Genomic DNA, 21,982 nt, shown 5'->3' with positions numbered 1-21,982 from the left:
GCCCCGAACACCCGCAGCTCCCCAACACCGCTGCCCCGAACACCCACTGCCCTGAACACCCACAGCCCACAAACACCCGCTGCCCCGAACACCCGCTGCCCCGAACACCCGCTGCCCCGAACACCCGCTGCCCCGAACACCCGCTGCCCGTTCATTCCCAGCATTGAGCTCGTCAGCCGCGCGCTCCCTGGTGCCGAGTCGCCGTCTCAATGACTGTTATTTGTATTTTGGGGGGGTTTTCTCCCAGGTTATCATTTCCCGGAGTGGCCCTACAAGGCGCAGTCCAGCCCGGGCTCGCGGCAGATCCAGCTGTGGCGCTTCATCCTGGAGCTGCTGCAGAAGGAGGAGTTCCGGCACGTCATCGCCTGGCAGCAGGGCGAGTGCGGGGAGTTCGTCATCAAGGACCCCGACGAGGTGGCGCGGCTGTGGGGGACCAGGAAACGCAAACCCCGCATGAACTACGACAAGCTGAGCCGGGCGCTCAGGTGCTGGGTAGACGAGGGGTACGGGGGTAGGACCCTCAGCGCCCTCCGGGACCCTATGGGGTGACACCGGGGACGAGGGGCACGGGGGTAGGACCCTCAGCACCCTCTGTGACCCTATGGGGTGACACCGGGGACGAGGGGCACGGGGGTAGGACCCTCAGCACCCTCTGTGACCCTATGGGGTGACACCGGGGACGAGGGGCACGGGGGTAGGACCCTCAGCACCCTCTGTGACCCTATGGGGTGACACCGGGGACGAGGGGCACGGGGGTAGGACCCTCAGCACCCTCCGGGACCCTATGGGGTGACACCGGGGACGAGGGGCACGGGGGTAGGACCCTCAGCGACCTCCGGGACCCTATGGGGTGACACCGGGGACGAGGGGCACGGGGGTAGGACCCTCAGCACCCTCTGTGACCCTATGGGGTGACACCGGGGACGAGGGGCACGGGGGTAGGACCCTCAGCGCCCTCTGTGACCCTATGGGGTGACACCGGGGACGAGGGGCACGGGGGTAGGACCCTCAGCGACCCTATGGGGTGACACCGGGGATGAGGGGCACGAGGGTAGGACCCTCAGCACCCTCTGTGACCCTATGGGGTGACACCGGGGACGTGGGTCACCCGGTTCCCAGCGCTCGCTGGGGGTGTCTGTCCGTCCATCCACCCGTTGACCCCCTCAGGTATTACTACACCAAGCACATCCTGCACAAGACCAAGGGCAAGCGCTTCACCTACAAGTTCAACTTGAGCAAATTCGTCTTCATCCCCTGCCCAGTGTGGGGGTCCCGCTGCCTGTGTCGCCCCCCCCGCAGTCAGAGGGGACCCCGCGTGGCCGGGGACACCCCTGGGGACGGGCTGTCCCTCCCCAGCGCTGCCACGTCCCCCTTGTCCCCCCAGTTGGTGCCGACTGTGCTGCTGAGCTGGTGGGGGGCGGTGGAGCCGCTGGCCTGGCCGCCGGGTCCCCGGCCCCCCCATGTGCTGGACAGGAAGGCGCCCACCCCCCAGACCTGTAAGTGTGGGGCTGGGGGGTCGCAGGTGGTGGCCGGTGACACGGTGCTGCTGGTGGGCAGGGGACACGCTGGGGACAGGCGGGATGTGCGGCCGGACAGGCTGCGGGTGTTGGGGGGCAGCGGGTGTTGGGGGGCAGTGGGTGTTCGGGGGGCTGCGAGTGTTGGGGTCAGCGGGTGTTCAGGGCAGCAGGTGTTTGTGGGCTGTGGGTGTTCGGGGCAGCGGGTGTTCGGGGGCCAGCGGGTGTTCGGGGCAGCGGGTGTTTGGGGCAGCGGGTGTTTGGGTGTCAGCGGGTGTTCGGGGCAGCGGGTGTTCGGGGTTCAGCGGGTGTTCGGGTGTCAGCGGGTGTTCGGGGCAGCGGGTGTTCGGGGTTCAGCGGGTGTTCGGGGCAGTGGGTGTTCGGGGTTCAGCGGGTGTTCGGGGTTCAGCGGGTGTTCGGGGCAGCGGGTGTTCGGGTGTCAGCGGGTGTTTGGGGCAGAGAGTGTTCGGGGGTCAGCGGGTGTTTCGGGGTCAGCGGGTGTTTGGGGCAGCAGGTGTTCAGGGCAGCGGGTGTCCGGGTGTCAGCGGGTGTTCGGGGCAGCGGGTGTTCGGGACAGCGGGTGTTCGGGGTTCAGCGGGTGTTCGGGGCAGTGGGTGTTCGGGGTTCAGCGGGTGTTCGGGGTTCAGCGGGTGTTTGGGGCAGCGGGTGTTCGGGTGTCAGCGGGTGTTTGGGGCAGCGGGTGTTCGGGTGTCAGCGGGTGTTCGGGGCAGCGGGTGTTCGGGGCAGCGGGTGTTCGGGGCAGCGGGTGTTCGGGGTTCAGTGGGTGTTCGGGTGTCAGCGGGTGTTTGGGGCAGCGGGTGTTCGGGGCAGCGGGTGTTCGGGGTTCAGTGGGTGTTCGGGGCAGCGGGTGTTCGGGGCAGCGGGTGTTCGGGGGTCAGCGGGTGTTCGGGGTTCAGCGGGTGTTCGGGGCAGCGGGTGTTCGGGGTCAGCGGGTGTTCGGGGCAGCGGGTGTTCGGGGCAGCGGGTGTTCGGGGACAGCGGGTGTTCGGGTGTCAGCGGGTGTTCCGGGGTTCAGCAGGTGTTCGGGGTTCAGCGGGTGTTCGGGGCAGCGGGTGTTCGGGGCAGCGGGTGTTCGGGGCAGCGGGTGTTCGGTGTTCAGCGCAGGCCGGGCGGCGGCTGCCGGTCCCACAGCAGCACCCAGCGGCCGCCGTGGGCAGGGCTGACGGGCCCCCCCCCGCGGGGCCGAGCCCACGGGAGAACGGACCGGGCAGCGCGGGGGCCGCGCCCCGCTGAGCCCCGCCCCCCCCTCCGCTGCCCGCAGGCCCCGGCTCCGCCGCCCTCCCGTGCCGGGGGGGCTCCTGCTGCTGCCGGGGGGGCCCGGAGGAGCTCCCCGCCCCGGCTGTGCCCCCCCCGCTGCTGCTGGCCCTGGGCTACCCCGCCCCCGCCTGGGCCACCGGCCCCGGCCACGTCCTGGCCCCCCCCAGCCGCCCCCCGCCGCCGCTGCCCCCCCAGCCGGGGGTCCCCACGTCGCTGCTGCTGCTGCACCCCAGGGGCCCCCCCGGGACCCCGCTCGCAGCCGGGGGGGTGGTGCCGGAGCCCCCATGGTCCCCGCCGGGGGAGGAAGGCGAGGAGGAGGAGGAGGAAGGGCGGGGATAGGGGGGGGCTCGGGATAGGGGGGGCTCCAGGGCGGGGACACGGGCAGGAGCGGGGTGCCCCCCCCCCAGCCCCCCAGCCGCCCAAGGGTGGGCTGTGCATGGGGGGGGGGGCAGCCACGACACCCCCTTGTCCCCTTGTCCCAGGCCCGCAGCCCCCCGGCCGTGGTGACCCCCCCAGCACGGCCGCCCCCCACAAGCCCCGCGGGGTCGGGGGTGCCCCCGCAGCCCCCAGCCCAGCCCCTCGCCCCCCCCGCCGCTGCCGGGCCCTCCCTGCTGCGCAAAGGGCACAACCAGCCCCCCCAATAAACCAATTTGCAGAGGGGGGTCTGGCTGTTCTCCCCCCGGGGGGCGGGGGGGGACACCCCAAAACCACCGTCCCCGCGGAGGGGGGGGGGCACATCCACAACCCCAAACACCCCCCGAGGGGGCGAAAATGGGATTTGGGGGGACAGCGGTGCGGGGGGGGACACACGGGTGGGACGGGCTGGCCCTGGGGGGCAGGGGGAGGTTCGGGTTTGGGGGGGGGGGGGGGGGGCGGGCCCAGCCCCCCCCCGCTCGTTCCCCGGGATTCCCGAAAACGGCCCCATTTTCATTTTCACTTTTCCATGTTTGCCGCCCTCGGAAATCTCGGGGGGGCAGGAGTGGGGGGAGCTCCCGCCCCCCTTTTTGGGGACCACACGTCCTCCCGTCATGGCACCCGTGGGGGCTGGAGGGGAGGGTTTGGGGGGGACCCCCCCCACGTCCCCCCAAATCCCTGCTGTGACTCAGTGCCCTCCATACCAGGGGTGCAGATGGAACCCCCATAATTGGGATGTGTCCACGGGTCCTTCCACACCTGCGTGTCCCCGTGGGTCCCCCAAACCTGGGTGTCCCCGTGGGTCCCCCACATGTCCAGGTGTCCCCGTGGGTCCCCCAAACCTGGGTGTCCCCGTGGGTCCCCCACATGTCCAGGTGTCCCCGTGGGTCCCCCAAACCTGAGTGTCCCCGTGGGTCCCCCAAACCTGGGTGTCCCCGTGGGTCCCCCACATGCCCAGGTGTCCCCGTGGGTCCCCCAAACCTGAGTGTCCCCGTGGGTCCCCCAAACCTGGGTGTCCCTGTGGGTCCCCCACATGTCCAGGTGTCCCCGTGGGTCCCCCAAACCTGGGTGTCCCCGTGGGTCCCCCAAACCTGAGTGTCCCCGTGGGTCGCTCATAGCCCAGTCTTGCTGGGGGTCCCCCTGGGTACCCCCACATCCCTCCTGTCCCCGGGGGTCCCTCATACTCGGGTATCCCAGTGGGTCCCCCCATCCTGGGGTCTCTCTGTGGGTCCCCCCCACATTTATGCTGCCCGCATGCCCCCCCCATCTCTGCTTGTCCCCCTGGGTCCCCCCCATGCCCCCATCTCCCCATGGGTCACCCCACGTCTATGGTGTCCCTGTGGGTGTCCCTGTGGGTCCCCACATACCCCTGCTGACCCCATGGGTCCCCCAGACCCAAGTCTCCCCGTAGGTCCCCCCACACCTGGGGGTCCTTGTCCCCCACACCCAGGTACCCTCACGGGTCCCCCCACACCCACGCTGTCCCCACGGCTTCCCCACGGCTACACTGTCCCCGTGGGTCCCCTTACCAGCCGGTCCCCCAGCCCCAAGTCTCCCCATGGGTCCCCCATATCCAAATGTCCCCGTGGGTCCCCCCACCCCCGACTGTCCTTGTTGCTCCCCCACCCACACCGGACTCTCCCTGTGGGTCCCCCCACATCTATGCTGACCCGGGTCTCTCCGTGGGTCCCCCCACCCATGCTGCTCCTGTGGGTGCCCCACGCCCCTCTGTCCTTGTTGCTCCCCACACCCAATCCTCCCACGGGTCCCCCCATCCCCGCTGTCCCCACGGGTCCCCCATATCCAGTTGTCCCTGTGAGCCCCCCACACCCGAATCTCCCCACGGGCGCCCCCACGCCCCACTGTCCCCGTTGCTCCCCACACCCAAGCCTCCCCACGGGCGCCCCCACACCCCTGTATCCCCGTGGGTGCCCCCATCCCCGCTGTCCCCACGTGTCCCCCACATCCAGTTGTCCCCGTGAGCCCCCACACCCGAATCTCCCCACGGGTGCCCCCACACCCATGTATCCCCGTGGGTGCCCCCACACCCCACTGTCCCACACCCAAGCCTCCCCACGGGCGCCCCCACACGCGTGTATCCCCGTGGGTCCCCCCATCCCCGCTGTCCCCGCGTGTCCCCCATTTCCAGTTGTCCCCGTGAGCCCCCACACCCCACTGTCCTCGTCGCTCCCCCACACCCGAATCTCCCCGTGGGAGCCCCCACACCCCACTGTCCCACCCCCAAGCCTCCCCACGGGTGCCCCCCCACCCGTGTATCCCCCTGGGTGCCGCCCCACCCGTGCATCCCCGTGGGTGCCCCCCCACCCGTGTATCCCCACGGGTGCCCCCACACCCGTGTATCCCCGTGGGTCCCCCCATCCCCGCTGTCCCCGCGTGTCCCCCACATCCAGTTGTCCCCGTGAGCCCCCACACCCCACTGTCCTCGTCGCTCCCCCACACCCCACTGTCCCACCCCCAAGCCTCCCCACGGGTGCCCCCCCACCCGTGTATCCCCGTGGGTGCCCCCACACCCGTGTATCCCCGTGGGTCCCCCACACCCGTGTATCCCCGCGTGTCCCCCACATCCAGTTGTCCCCGTGAGCCCCCACACCCCACTGTCCCACCCCCAAGCCTCCCCACGGGTGCCCCCCCCACCCGTGTATCCCCGTGGGTGCCGCCCCACCCGTGCATCCCCGTGGGTGCCCCCCCACCCGTGTATCCCCGTGGGTGCCGCCCCACCCGTGTATCCCCACGGGTGTCCCCACACGCGTGTAGCCCCGCGGCTCCCCCCATCCCCGCTGTCCCCGCGTGTCCCCCACATCCAGCTGTCCCCGTGAGCCCCCACACCCCACTGTCCTCGTTGCTCCCCCACACCCGAATCTCCCCGTGGGAGCCCCCACACCCCACTGTCCAACCCCCAAGCCTCCCCACGGGTGCCCCCCCACCCGTGTATCCCCACGGGTGCCCCCCCACCCGTGTATCCCCGTGGGTCCCCCACATCCAGTTGTCCCCGTGAGCCCCCACACCCCACTGTCCCACCCCCAAGCCTCCCCACGGGTGCCCCCACACCCGTGTATCCCCGTGGGTGCCCCCACACCCGTGTATCCCGGTGGGTGCCCTCCCACCCGCGTATCCCCACGGGTGCCCCCACACCCGTGCATCCCCGTGGGTGCCCCCCCACCCGTGTATCCCCACGGGTGCCCCCCCCCCCGCGTATCCCCGTGGGCGCCCCCCGGCCGGGCGTCCCCGCCGCCCGTGTGCGTGTCCCCGCCACCGCCCTCCTCCCCCGCACGGCCCCGGCCGGCGCTGCCCCCTCGGCGGCGGCGGGGGCTGGGCGAGCCCGGGGATTGGGAGCGGGCGTAGGCCTCTCCCTCGGCCCGGCCCCCGGGCGGGTGGCGGTGGGGGGGCGGGGGGGTGGCAGCCGCCGCCGCCGCCGCCGCGCCGAGCCCAGGCGGGCCGGGATCACCGCCCGAGCGGGGGGGTCGGGCCCCGCCGAGGCCGCCGGAGCCGCCGGGGATGGTGGCGGCCGGAGCGGGGCGGCGGCTCCCCGCGCCCTGAGCGCCGCGGGGCCGCGGCCGAGCCACCATGAGCGTGCGGCCTCCGCAGGCCCTCGACAGGTACGGGGGGCCGGGGGGCCGGGGGGCCGGGGTGGGGTGGAAGCGGGGGGGGGGCGCAGCCGCGGCCTCGGGGCGGGGGTTGGCGGGGGAGCCCCCGCGGGGAGAGGGACCCTCCAGATCACCCCAAAAAATCACTGTTTCGGGGTAAAGTCGGGGATTGGGGAGGGCGGGCGGGCCCCCCCGCTCCTCCTGCCCCCAGCCCGGCCCTCCATGGGGGGAAAATGCACCCAAAATGAGCGGAGGGGAACACCCGGGTGCCTCCGCTGCTCAGGAACTTTCCCCAGGCGTTTTGCCCCAAAAAGCTGCAGTTTGACCCCAGATTTATTTATTGGGGGGGGTGGGGGGGGGTGATGTTGGGGTGGCAGTGGCATCGTGCTCCCCTTTGAATTCCTCGCGGGTCATTAAGCTCATTAAGGGATGTGGTTGCTTTCTGTCCATGTCCTTTCTGTCCATGGTCCCGCTTGTCCCCCCCCCAGCCCCTGGGACACCGTGGCCCCGGGTGGGGCTGCGTGATCCCCACTCCACGCGTGGGAAGGTGGATTCCACGGGTGTTTGGGAGCTGGAAGGGGGCTCGGAACTCGGCATCCAAGCAGAGCGACGGGGGGAATACACCCCCTAAACACCCCCTTTGCTTTTGCGGTGACTCGAGGGACGGCGACACATCGCACCCGTCCCCCCGGGGCTGAGCGGGTGCAGGATTTGCTCCCCCTGTCCCCGGTACCGCGGTCCTTGTGGCCAGGAAGCCAATGGGACCTGGGGGGGGTTAGAAGGGGGTGGCCAGTAGGTCAGAGAGGTTCTGCTGCCCCTCTGCTCTGCCCTTGAATAAAGGGTTTAGTTCAGACACTATAAGGATGCACTTGAGAAACATACTTTATATATATGTGTATATATATGTATATATACAGCCATAGCACCCTGAGAATGCCCCATCTCGTCTGATCTGGGAAGCTAAGCAGGGTCGGGCCCGGTCAGTACTTGGATGGGAGACCGTCCAGATCCACAGCCAGAGCACCCTGAGAACACCTGATCTGGGAAGCTAAGCAGGGTCGGGCCCGGTCAGTGCTTGGATGGGAGACCAGCTGGGGCCAGAGAGGTTCTCCTGCCCCTCTGCTCTGCCCTGGGGAGACCACACCTGGAATCTTGTGTCCAGCTGTGGCCCCTCAGCTCCAGCAGGACAGGGAACTGCTGGAGAGAGTCCAGCGCAGCCACCAAGATGCGGCAGCACCGGGTCCCGGCCGTGCCAAAATGGGGTTTTCTGTTCCCAGAGGAAGCGGGTTGGGGACACCGCGGTGACACCCCAGCGGGCGGCGTCGAGGGTGCTGGCGGTGCCACGGGGTGGTTTGGGACCCATCGGCACCTGCGTGTGGGCGAGCGAGCGGAGCGGCTCCCTCGCCATCCCGCTCCGGGAGGAAGAGCGGCCGGAGCGCAACCGCGCTTTCCGTATGGCTAACTCCAAATTAGCCGGAGAAGCGGGACACGAGGCCCGGTGACAGGGCTTTGCCTTTCACAACCAGCCCCTGCGCTGCAGAAATTGCAGAACGGCTGAATTTTGGCCCCGTCCCGGCTGGGGAAGAGTCAAGATCGCGGTGGGGCCGTGCTGGCTGCCCGGCCTCGGGAGCCACGAGGCGTCATTGCCGGGCTTAAGGCTTCTGTGCTCTTTAAATAGCCGCGCTCTCCTCCGCTCTTTAAGGTCAGCGCCTCAAGCGCCCCGGCCGAGCCGGAGCCGCTCGCTTTGCTTCAGGAGCAAAACCACTGCAAAATGGGTTAACATAAGGACTTTTCCCCCCAAAACGCACCGGCAGCCCCCTCCGGTTTCCCCGCGGCCACCGAGCCGCTTTGGGGTGTGCACGGGGCGTCCAGCAGGTTCCCACCGGTGTTTCCCCCCGGTTTGAGGAGCATCAGCGGGGATGCGACTCGGTGGGTTCGCTCGCTGCTCTCCGACCTCTGTTTTTCCCGTGGTTTCGGCTCTATCGCCGTCCTCCCGCCGCGGGCCACGCGGCGTCTGTTCGGGAGGCGGGTTGTGGAAATAACCTGCCCCAAAGGGATGGGTTTTATTCCATATCTCGCTTGCTGCTACAGGTCTCGCACCCTCCAAGCGCCGTCAGTGCCAGCCAAACCAGCTCCGCCACTCCGGCTTTTCCGGGAGGCGAGCGGCACCGTTAATGATTAATTACGGCGTTCCCGGGGAAGCCGGGCCCTGCGTCTTCCTTGGCGGGGGATTCGGATCGCGGCTCCAGTTTGCTCGCACGCCTATGGACCGCGGTTTAGCGGGAGCAAAGAGCCGCCGGTGCGCAGCGTCGCCGCCGATCCGGCCCAACTTTGCCGCCGGTGGCCACCGTAGCCGGGATTTATGGAGCGGGGTGGTGCGCAAAGTGCTTTGCAGACGTTGTCTAATTAAGGTATAAATGCTTCCTCGCACCGTCTTTGCCTCCATCATCCCTCCCCGGTTCGACCCTGCTCCACAGCCACCACGGGGAGTGGGTCGGGGGGTCTTTAGGGTCTCCCGCTGCCCCTTTGGAGATGCTACGGGGGCAGTTTCGGGCTCCTCGCCCCAACCAGGGTGGTATCAACCTCCCCGCTCGCCCGGCGGCCCCGGTGAGACTGGAAACGCATTGAATTTGGCAGAAACGCATCGAATTTGGCAGAACGGCCCCATCCCCGCGCTCGGGCGCCGCTTCTTCCCCATGGGGAGTTGGCATTGCGAAGATCCGCAGCGCACGGGCGATGGGGAACGCGGGGAGCGGAGCCTGCGGCGCCACCGGCCGAGCAGCGCCGGGCGTTTTGTTCCCCCCCGTTTAATTAACAGCGTTAATTTAAACCAAGCTTTTGCGGAATCCCCTCGTCGCTGGCGGGATCCGGGGTTTCAACGCCGTTTGGTGCGATCGCGGGACGTTGCGGCTGATTTGCCGAGTGAAATTCGGTCCCAGGCGCCTGGCGAGGGCTGAGACCGGCCCCGGCGCCCTGGTTTGGCGGTTGTGCCGCGGGGATGCTCTGCGGCACCTCGGCGCTCCCGGCGTTGCTGCCGGGAAGACGGAGCCCGGTCGCAGCCTCCAGACCTGCTGGGGATGGGATGTGGCCCAAAGTGGCTCCGCAGGCCTGTTGTGGGAAAGGATGGGAGGACAATCACATCTGCTCAGGGATGGGGAGTCCAGGTGGGGCCGGTATCCAGTGCGGCGCCCCAGGGGGCAGTGCTGGGGCTGTATTATTCAATATATTCACCAATGACTTGGATGAGGGAATAGAGTGACTGTCAGCGAGTTTGCTGGTGACACCGAGCTGGGAGGAGTGGGTGACACTGGAAGCTGTGCTGCCATCAGAGACCTGGACAGGCTGGAGAGCTGGGGGAGAAATGTGATGAAATAGAACAAGGGCAAGTGTAGAGTCTTGAATGTGGGCAGAACAAGCCCAGGTTCCAGTGTAAGTTGGGAATGAGCTGTTGGAGCAGTGAAAAGGGAGCTGGGGGTCCTGGGGACAGCAGGGGGACCATGAGCCAGCACTGGGCCCTTGTGGCCAGGAAGCCAATGGGACCTGGGGGGGTTAGAAGGGGGTGGCCAGTAGGTCAGAGAGGTTCTGCTGCCCCTCTGCTCTGCCCTTGAATAAAGGGTTTAGTTCTGACACTATAAGGATACACTTGAGAAGCATATATTTTATATATATGTGTATATATATATGTATATATGCAGCCATAGCACCCTGAGAAAGCCCCATCTCGTCTGATCTGGGAAGCTAAGCAGGGTCGGGCCTGGTCAGTGCTTGGATGGGAGACCAGCTGGGGCCAGAGAGGTTCTCCTGCCCCTCTGCTCTGCCCTGGGGAGACCACACCTGGAATCTTGTGTCCAGTTGTGGCCCCTCAGCTCCAGCAGGACAGGGAACTGCTGGAGAGAGTCCAGCGCAGCCACCAAGATGCTGGAGGGAGTGGAGCATCTCCCGGGTGAGGAAAGGCTGAGGGAGCTGGGGCTCTGGAGCTGGACAAGAGGAGCCTGAGGGGGGACTCATTGCTGGGGATCAAGATGGAAAGGGGCAGTGTCAGGAGGATGGAGCCAGGCTCTTGTGGGTGACAACCAGGGACAGGACAAGGGGCAATGGGTGCAAACTGCAACACAGGAGGTTCCGCTGGAAGATGAGAAGCAGCTTGTTGGGGTGAGGGTGGCAGAGCCTGGCCCAGGCTGCCCAGGGAGGGTGTGGAGTCTCCTTCTCTGCAGACATTCCAACCCCTGGACACCTTCCTGTGGAACCTCAGCTGGGTGTTCCTGCTCCGGGGGGTTGCACTGGATGGGCTTTCCAGGGCCCTTCAACCCCTCACATTCTGTCATTCTGTGGGGGTGTCATTGCGGGCAGCCCGGGATGCCGAGAAATTATATTTCCCCCCTTTATTTCATTTGCTAGCGGCACCCTGGGAAGGTTTTAATCAGCACAAACCGAGGGGCAGACGCATCATTACGAGCTGCCCCGACGCTTTGCACCTCGGCCCCTCCAAGAAACGGGGGGACACGGGGGGACGTCCCCGTGGCCGTGCATCCCCGGCTCGGCCGCCTTCCGCCGCGAGGCTGGAGCGGCTCCAGCATCCCGGCCGCGGCGTTTTCCCTCCGCGGGGAGGGGGAAGGGGAGGAAGCTGAATCATTTTTATGTTTTTAATGCTTTTTTTTTGCGCTGAAATTCCTTCCTTCCTGTCCCCAGAATACCAGCGCGCGAAACCGGGCCGGCGGCCGCGTTTGGCACGGGAGCCGCTGGGTAATCCCGGTGCTACCGCAGCGCCGGGCCGCGGTGGAGGCGATGACTCAGGCGCCAGCAGCATCCCACCAAGGCACCGATTTCCCTTTTCGAGTTGGGTTTCTCGATCCTTTTTTCCAGCTCTACTTCGATTTGCTTTCGCGGCTTTTCCGATGGGCCGCACCGCTAAAGGTTTCCAGTTGTGCCGGCGAAGGCTCCGCTGTTTGTAAAACGCTTTCGCTTTAGAACTAGAATCACAGCGACGTTTGGAGACATGGGAGGAGATAAATCAGAGCAGAAGGGCAGGAGAACCTCTCTGACCTACTGACCACCCCCTTCTAACCCACCCCAGGTCCCATTGGCTTCCTGGCCACAAGGGCCCAGTGCTGGCTCAGCCCACAGCACCCGCTGTTCCCAGCTGGTCTCCCATCCAAGTACTGACCGGGCCCGACCCTGCTTAGCTTCCCAGATCAGACGAGATGGGGCATTCTCAGGGTGCTATGGCTGCATATATACGTATATATATACACATATATATAAAATATATGCTTCTCAAGTGTATCCTTATAGTATCTGAACTAAACCCTTTATTCAAAGGCAGAGCAGAGGGGCAGCAGAACCTCTCTGACCTACTGACCACCCCCTTCTAACCCCTCCCAGGTCCCATTGGCTTCCTGGCCACAAGGGCCCAGTGCTGGCTCATGGTCCCCCTGCTGTCCCCAGGACCCCCAGCTCCCTTTTCACTGCTCCAACAGCTCATTCCCAACTTACACTGGAACCTGGGCTTGTTCTGCCCACATTCAAGACTCTACACTTGCCCTTGTTCTATTTCATTACATTCCTGCCCCCAGCTCTCCAGCCTGTCCAGGTCTCTGATGGCAGCACAGCTTCCAGTGTCACCCACTCCTCCCAGCTTGGTGTCACCAGCAAACTCAGTGACAGTCACTCTATTCCCTCATCCAAATCACTGGTGAATATATTGAATAGTGCTGGCCCCAGCACTGCCCCCTGAGGCTCTGCACTGGATACCGGCCCCAACTGGACTCTGCCCATTGACCACGACCCTCTGGCTTCTTCCCTTCACCAGTTCGCAGTCACCTCACCCCCGCTCATCCAGCCCGCACTCCCTCAGTTTACCCAAAATCGGGGAAAATAACCTCAGAGCAGAACCATCCAAAGCACCCGAGGTGCTGGTTTCGGAGCCGGGACCGGGGGAGCTGGGGCGGTCGCAGGATTTGGGCATCACGAGCGCTCTGGAATTACAGTATTTAGGCAAACGGATCTTTGACGGCACCGAAAGGATCTTCCCCAGTTGGCAACAGGCGCTGGGGTCAGGTCTCTGTCAAGCTGGCAGCGTTTGGTTTCAAATGGCATATTTTGGCTCTCCGTAAGTCAATTAGGAAGGAGCTTATGCAAAGCCGAATTAACCGACTCTTTTAGACGGCAATAAGCCAGCGCTGGCCCGGCTCCTGCCCCTCTGCTCTGCCCTTGAATAAAGGGTTTAGTTCAGATACTAGCAGGATATACTTGGGAAACATATATATACATACATGTAATATGTGCAGCCATAGCACCCTGAGAACGCCCCATCTCGTCTGATCTGGGAAGCTAAGCAGGGTCGGGCCCGGTCAGTACTTGGATGGGAGACCGTCCAGATCCACAGCCAGAGCACCCTGAGAACACCTGATCTGGGAAGCTAAGCAGGGTCGGGCCTGGTCAGTGCTTGGATGGGAGACCAGCTGGGTCCAGAGAGGTTCTGCTGCCCCTCTGCTCTGCCCTGGGGAGACCACACCTGGAATCTTGTGTCCAGTTGTGGTCGCTCAGTTCCAGCAGGACAGGGAACTGCTGGAGAGAGATGGAAACGGGGTCCCGCGGCGGACACGGTGTCACGCCCCCCTGCGTTGGGCTGGGGGCTCAGCCGCGGTGCCGCCATTCACCGGGGAGCCTCCCTAACGAAGAGGCTTAATGACGGTGGGTCGGTGCGGCCGCAGCACCCGGGGCGACCATCCATCCCGGGTAATCCCGCGGGGTTAATCCTCCCCGACGCGGAGCCGCTCGCTCTCCCGGATCGGATCGCGCTGAAACGGAAACGGGGGGAGCGGTGCCACCGCTGTCCCCAGCTCCCGGGGGGCTGCTGGGGATGTGTTGGCCGTGTCCCCCCTCTCCGCAGTGCGGTGACCACGCGCGGGCTCCATCCTGCCGAGCTCCCGCGTTATCCCTGCTCTGTAATCAATTATACTATGGCACAACGGCTGGATTAAGGTGACCCAGGCAGCCTCCAGTGCGCTGTTTCCTAATAGTTGTGCTATTCCCGTCCCTGGGGGGGAAGGAGCAGCTTTGCCGCCCCATGGGCTGGTTTTGGGGGACAGCAGCCTCACCTGCCCAGGTAAGCGCTGTCACGCTCTAGGGCAGCAGGAGCAGCCTCACCTGCCCAGGTAAGCGCCGTCACGCTCTAGGGCAGCAGGAGCAGCCTCACCTGCCCAGGTAAGCGCTGTCACACTCTAGGGCAGCAGGAGCAGCCTCACCTGCCCAGGTAAGCGTTGTCACACTCTGGGGCAGCAGGAGCAGCCTCACCTGCCCAGGTAAGCGCTGTCACGCTCTGGGGCAGCAGGAGCAGCCTCACCTGCCCAGGTAAGCGCTGTCACACTCTAGGGCAGCAGGAGCAGCCTCACCTGCCCAGGTAAGCGCTGTCACACTCTAGGGCAGCAGGAGCAGCCTCACCTGCCCAGGTAAGCGCTGTCACACTCTAGGGCAGCAGGAGCAGCCTCACCTGCCCAGGTAAGCGTTGTCACACTCTGGGGCAGCAGGAGCAGCCTCACCTGCCCAGGTAAGCGCTGTCACGCTCTTGGGCAGCAGGAGCAGCCTCACCTGCCCAGGTAAGCGCTGTCACACTCTAGGGCAGCAGGAGCAGCCTCACCTGCCCAGGTAAGCGCTGTCACGCTCTAGGGCAGCAGGAGCAGCCTCACCTGCCCAGGTAAGCGCTGTCACACTCTAGGGCAGCAGGAGCAGCCTCACCTGCCCAGGTAAGCGTTGTCACACTCTGGGGCAGCAGGAGCAGCCTCACCTGCCCAGGTAAGCGCTGTCACGCTCTTGGGCAGCAGGAGCAGCCTCACCTGCCCAGGTAAGCGCTGTCACAATCTAGGGCAGCAGGAGCAGCCTCACCTGCCCAGGTAAGCGCTGTCACGCTCTAGGGCAGCAGGAGCAGCCTCACCTGCCCAGGTAAGCGCTGTCACGCTCTGGGGCAGCAGGAGCAGCCTCACCTGCCCAGGTAAGCGCTGTCACACTCTAGGGCAGCAGGAGCAGCCTCACCTGCCCAGGTAAGCGCTGTCACGCTCTAGGGCAGCAGGAGCAGCCTCACCTGCCCAGGTAAGCGCTGTCACACTCTAGGGCAGCAGGAGCAGCCTCACCTGCCCAGGTAAGCGTTGTCACACTCTGGGGCAGCAGGAGCAGCCTCACCTGCCCAGGTAAGCGCTGTCACGCTCTTGGGCAGCAGGAGCAGCCTCACCTGCCCAGGTAAGCGCTGTCACAATCTAGGGCAGCAGGAGCAGCCTCACCTGCCCAGGTAAGCGCTGTCACGCTCTAGGGCAGCAGGAGCAGCCTCACCTGCCCAGGTAAGCGCTGTCACACTCTCAGGCAGCAGGAGCAGCCTCACCTGCCCAGGTAAGCGCTGTCACACTCTAGGGCAGCAGGAGCAGCCTCACCTGCCCAGGTAAGCGCTGTCACGCTCTAGGGCAGCAGGAGCAGCCTCACCTGCCCAGGTAAGCGCTGTCACGCTCTTGGGCAGCAGGAGCAGCCTCACCTGCCCAGGTAAGCGCCGTCACACTCTAGGGCAGCAGGAGCAGCCTCACCTGCCCAGGTAAGCGCTGTCACACTCTAGGGCAGCAGGAGCAGCCTCACCTGCCCAGGTAAGCGCTGTCACACTGTGGGGCAGCAGGAGCAGCCTCACCTGCCCAGGTAAGCGCTGTCACACTCTAGGGCAGCAGGAGCAGCCTCACCTGCCCAGGTAAGCGCTGTCACACTCTGGGGCAGCAGGAGCAGCCTCACCTGCCCAGGTAAGCGCTGTCACAGCTCTAGGGCAGCAGGAGCAGCCTCACCTGCCCAGGTAAGCGCCGTTGAGCCCTCATCCCGCTCCGGCTCCACCGCAGCCCTGGGGGGCCAGGCAGACAGCGGCTGCTCGTCCCCTCTCGCTTTGGGACCCCCCCACCCCAACTCTGCCCCGGCCAGGGAGAGCTGGGGGGGTGGTTTGGAGGAGGAGGGACGGGAGGACAGAATGGAGCGTCCCGCGGGATCACGGAGGGGGCGGCAGCACCGCGGGACCCTGGGGGTGTAGATGGAGGCGGTTTGGGCCACCAAGGAGGGGTGAGGGGCTGATTCTTCCCAGGTGCCGCCGGCACCGCCGGGTTCAGTGCCCCATGGCCTGAGGGACGGGATCCATCCGGAGGGACCTGGACAAGCTGGAGAAGTGGGGCTGTGCCAGCCTCATGAGGTTCAGCAAGGCCAAGTGCAAGGTCCTGCACCTGGGTCACAGGATGGGATAGGATGGGATAGGATAGGATAGGATAGGATAGGATAGGATAGGATAGGATAGGATAGGATAGGATAGGATAGGAGTAGAATCATTTCAGTTGGGACCTGGGTCAGAGAATAGAGTAGAATAGGAAGTGAAGTGAAGAATAGAAGTAGACTAGACTAGAATGTAATAGAATAGGACTAGACTAGACTAGACTAGAATAGGACTAGACTAGACTAGACTGGACTAGAATAGGATAGGAGTAGACTAGACTAGACTAGGCTAGAATAGGAGTAGAGTATAGTAGACTAGACTAGACTAGACTAGACTAGACTAGCAGCCTTGGCTGCTCCGGAGCCGCTTTCACCGGAGAATAAGCGCTGGGGGTAAAAAGAGCCGTGGGGATGCGTCCCCCCCTCCCTGTGTCCCACTGGTCCCGCATCCAGAGCCTCGCTGAGGTTCCAGCGAGCGGCAGCAAGAGGGGAGGGCTGTCAAACAACTGTCCGTTGTCCGTCTGTCTTTCTCTCGCCCGTCCCTCGCTGGTCATGCCTCCCCCTCCATCAGCCCCGTCGCAGCCCCGCCAGACTGAGCTCCATCGCGTCCATGCTGCACGATGCACCTTTGCTGCTCGCCCCACGCACCCGGGGCTCCCCCGTCACCAAACGCCCGGCGTGGGGGTCCTGGCCCCCGCGGGGTCTGCTCTGGGGTGATGAGGGACAGGAGCGCTGGCCCAGGGCGGTTTGGGGACGGCAGCACTCGCCTGTGCTGGCTGCTGTCACCTGCCAGATCCCTGCCTTTGCTTTTCCTGACCTGCCAAGGAGCCGCGGCTGGAGGGTGGTTGTGTGAGCCGTCCCGGTCCCGGCGTGGCTCCATCCAGCCGTCCCTGTCCCGGCCGTGGCTCCGTCCAGCCGTCCCGGTCATGGCCGTGGTTCTGTCCAGCTATCCTGGTCCCGGTCCTGGCTGTGGTTCTGTCCAGCCATCCCAGTCCCGGCCGTAGTTCCGTCCAGCCGTCCCGGTCCTAGCTGTGGCTCTGTCCAGCCGTCCCAGTCGTGGCCGTGGCTCCGTCCAGCCATCCCGGTCCCGGCCGTGGTTCCATCCAGCCGTCCCTGTCCTGGCCGTGGCTCCATCCAGCCGTCCCTGTCCCGGCCGTGGTTCCATCCAGCCATCCCTGTCCCGGCCGTGGTTCTGTCCAGCCGTCCGGGTCGTGGTCGTGGCTCCGTCCAGCCATCCCGGCCGTGGCTCCGTCCAGCCATCCCGGCTGTGGCTCCGTCCAGCCGTCCCAGTCGTGGTTGTGGCTCCGTCCAGCTGTCCCGGTCCCGGCTGTGGCTCTGTCCATCCGTCCCGGTCCCGGCCGTGGCTCCGTCCAGCCGTCCCGGTCGTGGTCGTGGCTCCGTCCAGCCATCCCGGCTGTGGCTCCATCCAGCCGTCCCGGTCGTGGTCGTGGCTCTGTCTAGCCGTCCCAGTCCCAGCCGTGGCTCCGTCCAGCCGTCCCGGTCGTGGCCGTGGCTCCGTCCAGCCATCCCGGTCCCGGCCGTGGCTCCGTCCAGCCGTCCCTGTCCCGGCCGTGGTTCTGTCCAGCCGTCCGGGTCGTGGTCGTGGCTCCGTCCAGCCATCCCGGCTGTGGCTCCGTCCAGCCGTCCCAGTCGTGGTTGTGGCTCCGTCCAGCTGTCCCGGTCCCGGCTGTGGCTCTGTCCATCTGTCCCGGTCCTGGCCGTGGCTCCGTCCAGCCGTCCCGGTCCCGGCCGTGGCTCCATCCAGCCGTCCCGGTCGTGGTCGTGGCTCCGTCCAGCCATCCCGGTCCCGGCCGTGGCTCCGTCCAGCCGTCCCGGTCGTGGTCGTGGCTCCGTCCAGCCATCCCGGCTGTGGCTCCATCCAGCCGTCCCGGTCCCGGCCGTGGTTCCATCCAGCCATCCCGGTCCCGGCCGTGGTTCCATCCAGCCGTCCCAGTCCCGGCCGTGGCTCCGTCCAGCCATCCTGGCCGTGGCTCCGTCCAGCCATCCCGGCTGTGGCTCCATCCAGCCGTCCCGGTCCCGGCCGTGGTTCCATCCAGCCATCCCGGTCCCGGCCGTGGTTCCGTCCAGCCGTCCCGGTCCCAGCCGTGGCTCGTCCAGCCGTCCCGGTCCCAGCCGTGGCTCCGTCCAGCCGTCCCGGTCCCGGCCGTGGTTCCGTCCAGCCGTCCCGGTCCCAGCCGTGGCTCTGTCCAGCCGTCCCAGTCCCAGCCGTGGCTCGTCCAGCCGTCCCGGTCCCGGCCGTGGCTCCGTCCAGCCATCCCGGTTGTGGCCGTGGTTCCGTCCAGCCGTCCCGGTCCCAGCCGTGGCTCCGTCCAGCCGTCCCAGTCCCAGCCGTGGCTCGTCCAGCCGTCCCGGTCCCGGCCGTGGCTCGTCCAGCCGTCCCGGTCCCGGCCGTGGCTCGTCCAGCCGTCCCGGTCCCGGCCGTGGCTCGTCCAGCCGCCCCCTCGCTGATGTTTCCTCCTCCTCCTGGCAGGTTAAGCAGCCTGTCCTCCCTGGGAGACTCATCGGCAGAGCGCAGGTCTCCCGGGCACCGCCGCCAGCCCTCCGACTCCTCTGAAACCACAGGTGGGTTTCCCTGCCCCCCCTCCGCTCCTCTTCCTCCCCCTGTGCGCCCGGGGGGCTTGGTGGCACCTTGGGGACGGGGCTCCTCTGCCCCTTGGTGGCACCCAGAGCCACCAAAGCTGCACGTGCCTGGGGAGGGCAGGACCCTCTGTAACGTCTCCATCAGTGACACAGAGTGGGGTCGAGGGCACCCTCAGCGGGTTTGCGGGTGGCACCAAGGTGAGCGGTGCAGGGGACACACCTGAGGGACGGGACCCATCCGGAGGGACCTGGACAAGCTGGAGAAGTGGGGCTGTGCCAGCCTCATGAGGTTCAGCAAGGCCAAGTGCAAGGTCCTGCACCTGGGTCACAGGATGGGATAGGATGGGATAGGATGGGATAGGATAGGATAGGATAGGATAGGATAGGATAGGATAGGATAGGATAGGATAGGATAGGATAGGATAGGATAGGATAGGATAGGATAGGAGTAGAATCATTTCAGTTGGGACCTGGGTCACAGAATAGAGTAGCATAGGAAGTGAAGTGAAGAATAGAAGTAGACTAGACTAGAATGTAATAGAATAGGACTAGACTAGACTAGACTAGAAGTAGACTAGACTAGACTAGACTAGAATAGGACTAGACTAGACTAGACTGGACTAGAATAGGATAGGAGTAGACTAGACTAGACTAGACTAGAATAGGAGTAGAGTAGAGTAGAGTAGAGTAGAGTAGAGTAGAGTAGAGTAGAGTAGACTAGACTAGACTAGACTAGACTAGACTAGACTAGACTAGACTAGACTAGAATAGAATAGAATAGAATAGAATAGAATAGAATAGGATAGGACTAGACTAGACTAGAATAGAATAGACTAGAATAGGACAGGACTAGACTAGACTAGACTAGAATAGAATAGGACTAGGCTAGACTAGACTGGACTAGAATAGGATAGGAGTAGACTAGACTAGAATAGGACTAGACTAGACTAGAATAGGGTAGGAGTAGACTAGACTAGACTAGACTAGGAGTAGAGTAGAGTAGACTAGGACTAGACTAGGAATAGACTAGACTAGACTAGACTAGACTAGACTAGACTAGACTAGACTAGAATAGAATAGAATAGAATAGAATAGAATAGAATAGAATAGAATAGAATAGAAGTAGACTAGAATAGAAGTAGACTAGACTACCACTAGACTAGACTAGACTGGACTAGAATAGGATAGGAGTAGACTAGACTAGAACAGGACTACTAGACTAGGACTAGACTAGGGGTGATGGTTTGAAACTAAAGGAGGGAGGATAGAATGAAATTGTTGTCCTGAGGGTGGTGAGAGCCTGGCCCAGGTACCCAGAGAGGTGGTGGCTGAACCATCCCTGAGACATCCCAGGCCAGGCTGGACGGGGCTCTGAGCACCCTGAGCTGGTGACGATGTCCCTGTCATGGCAGGGGGGGCACTGGGGGAGCTTTAAATGTCCCCTCAACCCGAACCATCTGTGATTCCATGATTCTGCGATTCCAGGGGCTCTTCCCCTCAGCCCGTGCTCACCAGGACACTCCACTTTGGGGCGGATGGATGTCACCACGTCCCTGGAGTCACCGGCGCAGCGTTGCTGACTTGGGGGCCCCCACCCAGCTCTGGCTTGGGAATAGTGGGGTCCCAACAAGCCAGGCGCCCACCCCGGGCTCGGAGCCTCACTGGTTCTCCCCCCCATCCCTCCGCAGGTCTGGTCCAGCGCTGCGTCATCATCCAGAAGGACCAGCATGGCTTCGGCTTCACCGTCAGCGGCGACCGCGTCGTCCTGGTGCAGTCGGTGCGCCCAGGTAAATGGAGCCGGGCGGGGGGGGCCGGAGACTCTCGGGGCTCCCCTCACTCGCTCGGAGCCGCATCCCTCCCGAAAAGGGGGTTTGCACCCTAAACGTGGCTGCTTTGGGGTCTCCCGCCACGACGCGGTTGCTGGGAGAAGGACGGTGGTTTTGGGGAGCTTCACCCTGTTCTTCTACATCCCGGGGAGCCGATGGGTGGGCGAGGGGGTTCCCTCGCGATGGACACGGAGCCGGCGGCTCTTGGCGCCGCAGGCCGCGCCGCTGGTTTCGCTGGATAATGACTTTGCGGGGTGGCGGGGCCGCGAGCGGCAATTTAAATAGACAATGAGCTGCTTATTTTACAGCGGATGTTCCCACCTCCTCCCCCTTCCCCCGCTCGCCCCAAAGCCAGGAAAAATGAGGATAGAGGAAAGGGAAGAGGCTGCAGGATTGCAGGGTGTGCTGGGGTGGACCCCCCTCCTTCCCAGCTCCCTTCGTTTGCTACTAACGAGCCCGTTAAAGCCGAAAGAATCCAAATAATCCGCTGTACTTTCCAGTCTTAGAGCTGGCTGCCGTGTCTCGGAGCCTTGGCTTGGAGTTGAACCTCATGGAAACTTTTTCCTCTCGGTTTTGGCTTTGGGAGAAGCGACTTTGTGCTGTATTGTGTTAAGGAGCAGGCAGGGGGAGAGGAGGCAGAGCTCCTGCCCTTGGCTCCAGGCACCTGGTGGCTCTGGGTGTGTCGGAGCCGTCCCGGGGTGCGGGTGACAAGTTGGGGTCCCCTTGTTTGTCCCGAGATGGGGGGAAAAGGCTGAGCCTTGGTTGGGTGAGCAGTGAGGGGTGAGCACAATCTGGGGCCAGCAGACGGGAAGCCCTGTGTGCTGTCCTTCCGTCCCTCCTGACGTCCGTCTCTCCTCCCTGTGTCGCAGGGGGGGCGGCCATGAAAGCCGGGGTGCAGGAGGGGGACCGCATCATCAAGGTGAGCACCCCTGGCCATCGGCCCCGCCGCTGCTCCCTGCGCCCCCCACCCTGAGCCACCCCTCTCCCGTCTGCAGGTGAACGGCACCATGGTGACCAACAGTTCGCACCTCGAGGTGGTGAAGTTGATCAAGTGTGAGTACGGCCAAGGGAGCTGCGGCTTCTCCTCCCCACGGGTGACCGGCACCCCCATCACAGAATGACGGAGAGTGAGGGGTTGGAGGGCCCTGGAAAGCCCATCCAGTGCAATCCCCCCGGAGCAGGAACACCCAGCTGAGGTTCCACAGGAAGGTGTCCAGGGGGTTGGAATGTCTGCAGAGAAGGAGACTCCACACCCTCCCTGGGCAGCCTGGGCCAGGCTCTGCCACCCTCACCCCAACAAGTTGCTTCTCATCTTCCAGCGGAACCTCCTGTGTTGCAGTTTGCACCCATTGCCCCTTGTCCTGTCCCTGTTGTCACCAGCAGAGCCTGGCTCCATCCTCCTGACACTGCCCCTTTCCATCTTGATCCCCAGCAATGAGTCCCCCCTCAGGCTCCTCTTGTCCAGCTCCAGAGCCCCAGCTCCCTCAGCCTTTCCTCCCACGGGAGATGCTCCACTCCC

General features: G+C 64.8%; 1 protein-coding gene and 1 long non-coding RNA gene across 5 annotated transcripts in view; both read left to right on the top strand.

Annotated features, from left to right (window-relative positions):
- The first annotated feature begins 361 nt into the window (after positions 1 to 361).
- On the top strand, positions 362 to 3,112 carry LOC309450341. The gene is made up of 3 exons (XR_014186065.1): positions 362 to 485; positions 1,385 to 1,496; positions 2,797 to 3,112. It is a non-coding gene; the product is annotated as an uncharacterized lncRNA (long non-coding RNA).
- A 3,501-nt stretch (positions 3,113 to 6,613) lies between these two features.
- Positions 6,614 to 21,982, top strand: part of ARHGEF11 (Rho guanine nucleotide exchange factor 11) — a 37,852-nt gene continuing 22,483 nt past the window's right edge. For all 4 annotated transcript variants that reach the window (XM_082073022.1, XM_082073020.1, XM_082073021.1 and 1 more), the window contains exons 1-5: positions 6,614 to 6,823; positions 18,528 to 18,619; positions 20,326 to 20,424; positions 21,333 to 21,382; positions 21,459 to 21,516. In XM_082073022.1, coding sequence (XP_081929148.1) covers positions 6,792 to 6,823; positions 18,528 to 18,619; positions 20,326 to 20,424; positions 21,333 to 21,382; positions 21,459 to 21,516 — 331 coding nt within the window. In that variant the 5' untranslated portion in view covers positions 6,614 to 6,791. The remainder of the gene's footprint in view (positions 6,824 to 18,527; positions 18,620 to 20,325; positions 20,425 to 21,332; positions 21,383 to 21,458; positions 21,517 to 21,982) is intronic.

Source organism: Streptopelia decaocto (assembly GCF_964273445.1).
Source record: "Streptopelia decaocto genome assembly, chromosome: 26".
Classification (NCBI taxonomy): domain Eukaryota; kingdom Metazoa; phylum Chordata; class Aves; order Columbiformes; family Columbidae; genus Streptopelia; species Streptopelia decaocto.
This window is presented reverse-complemented; position numbering and strand designations above follow the sequence as displayed.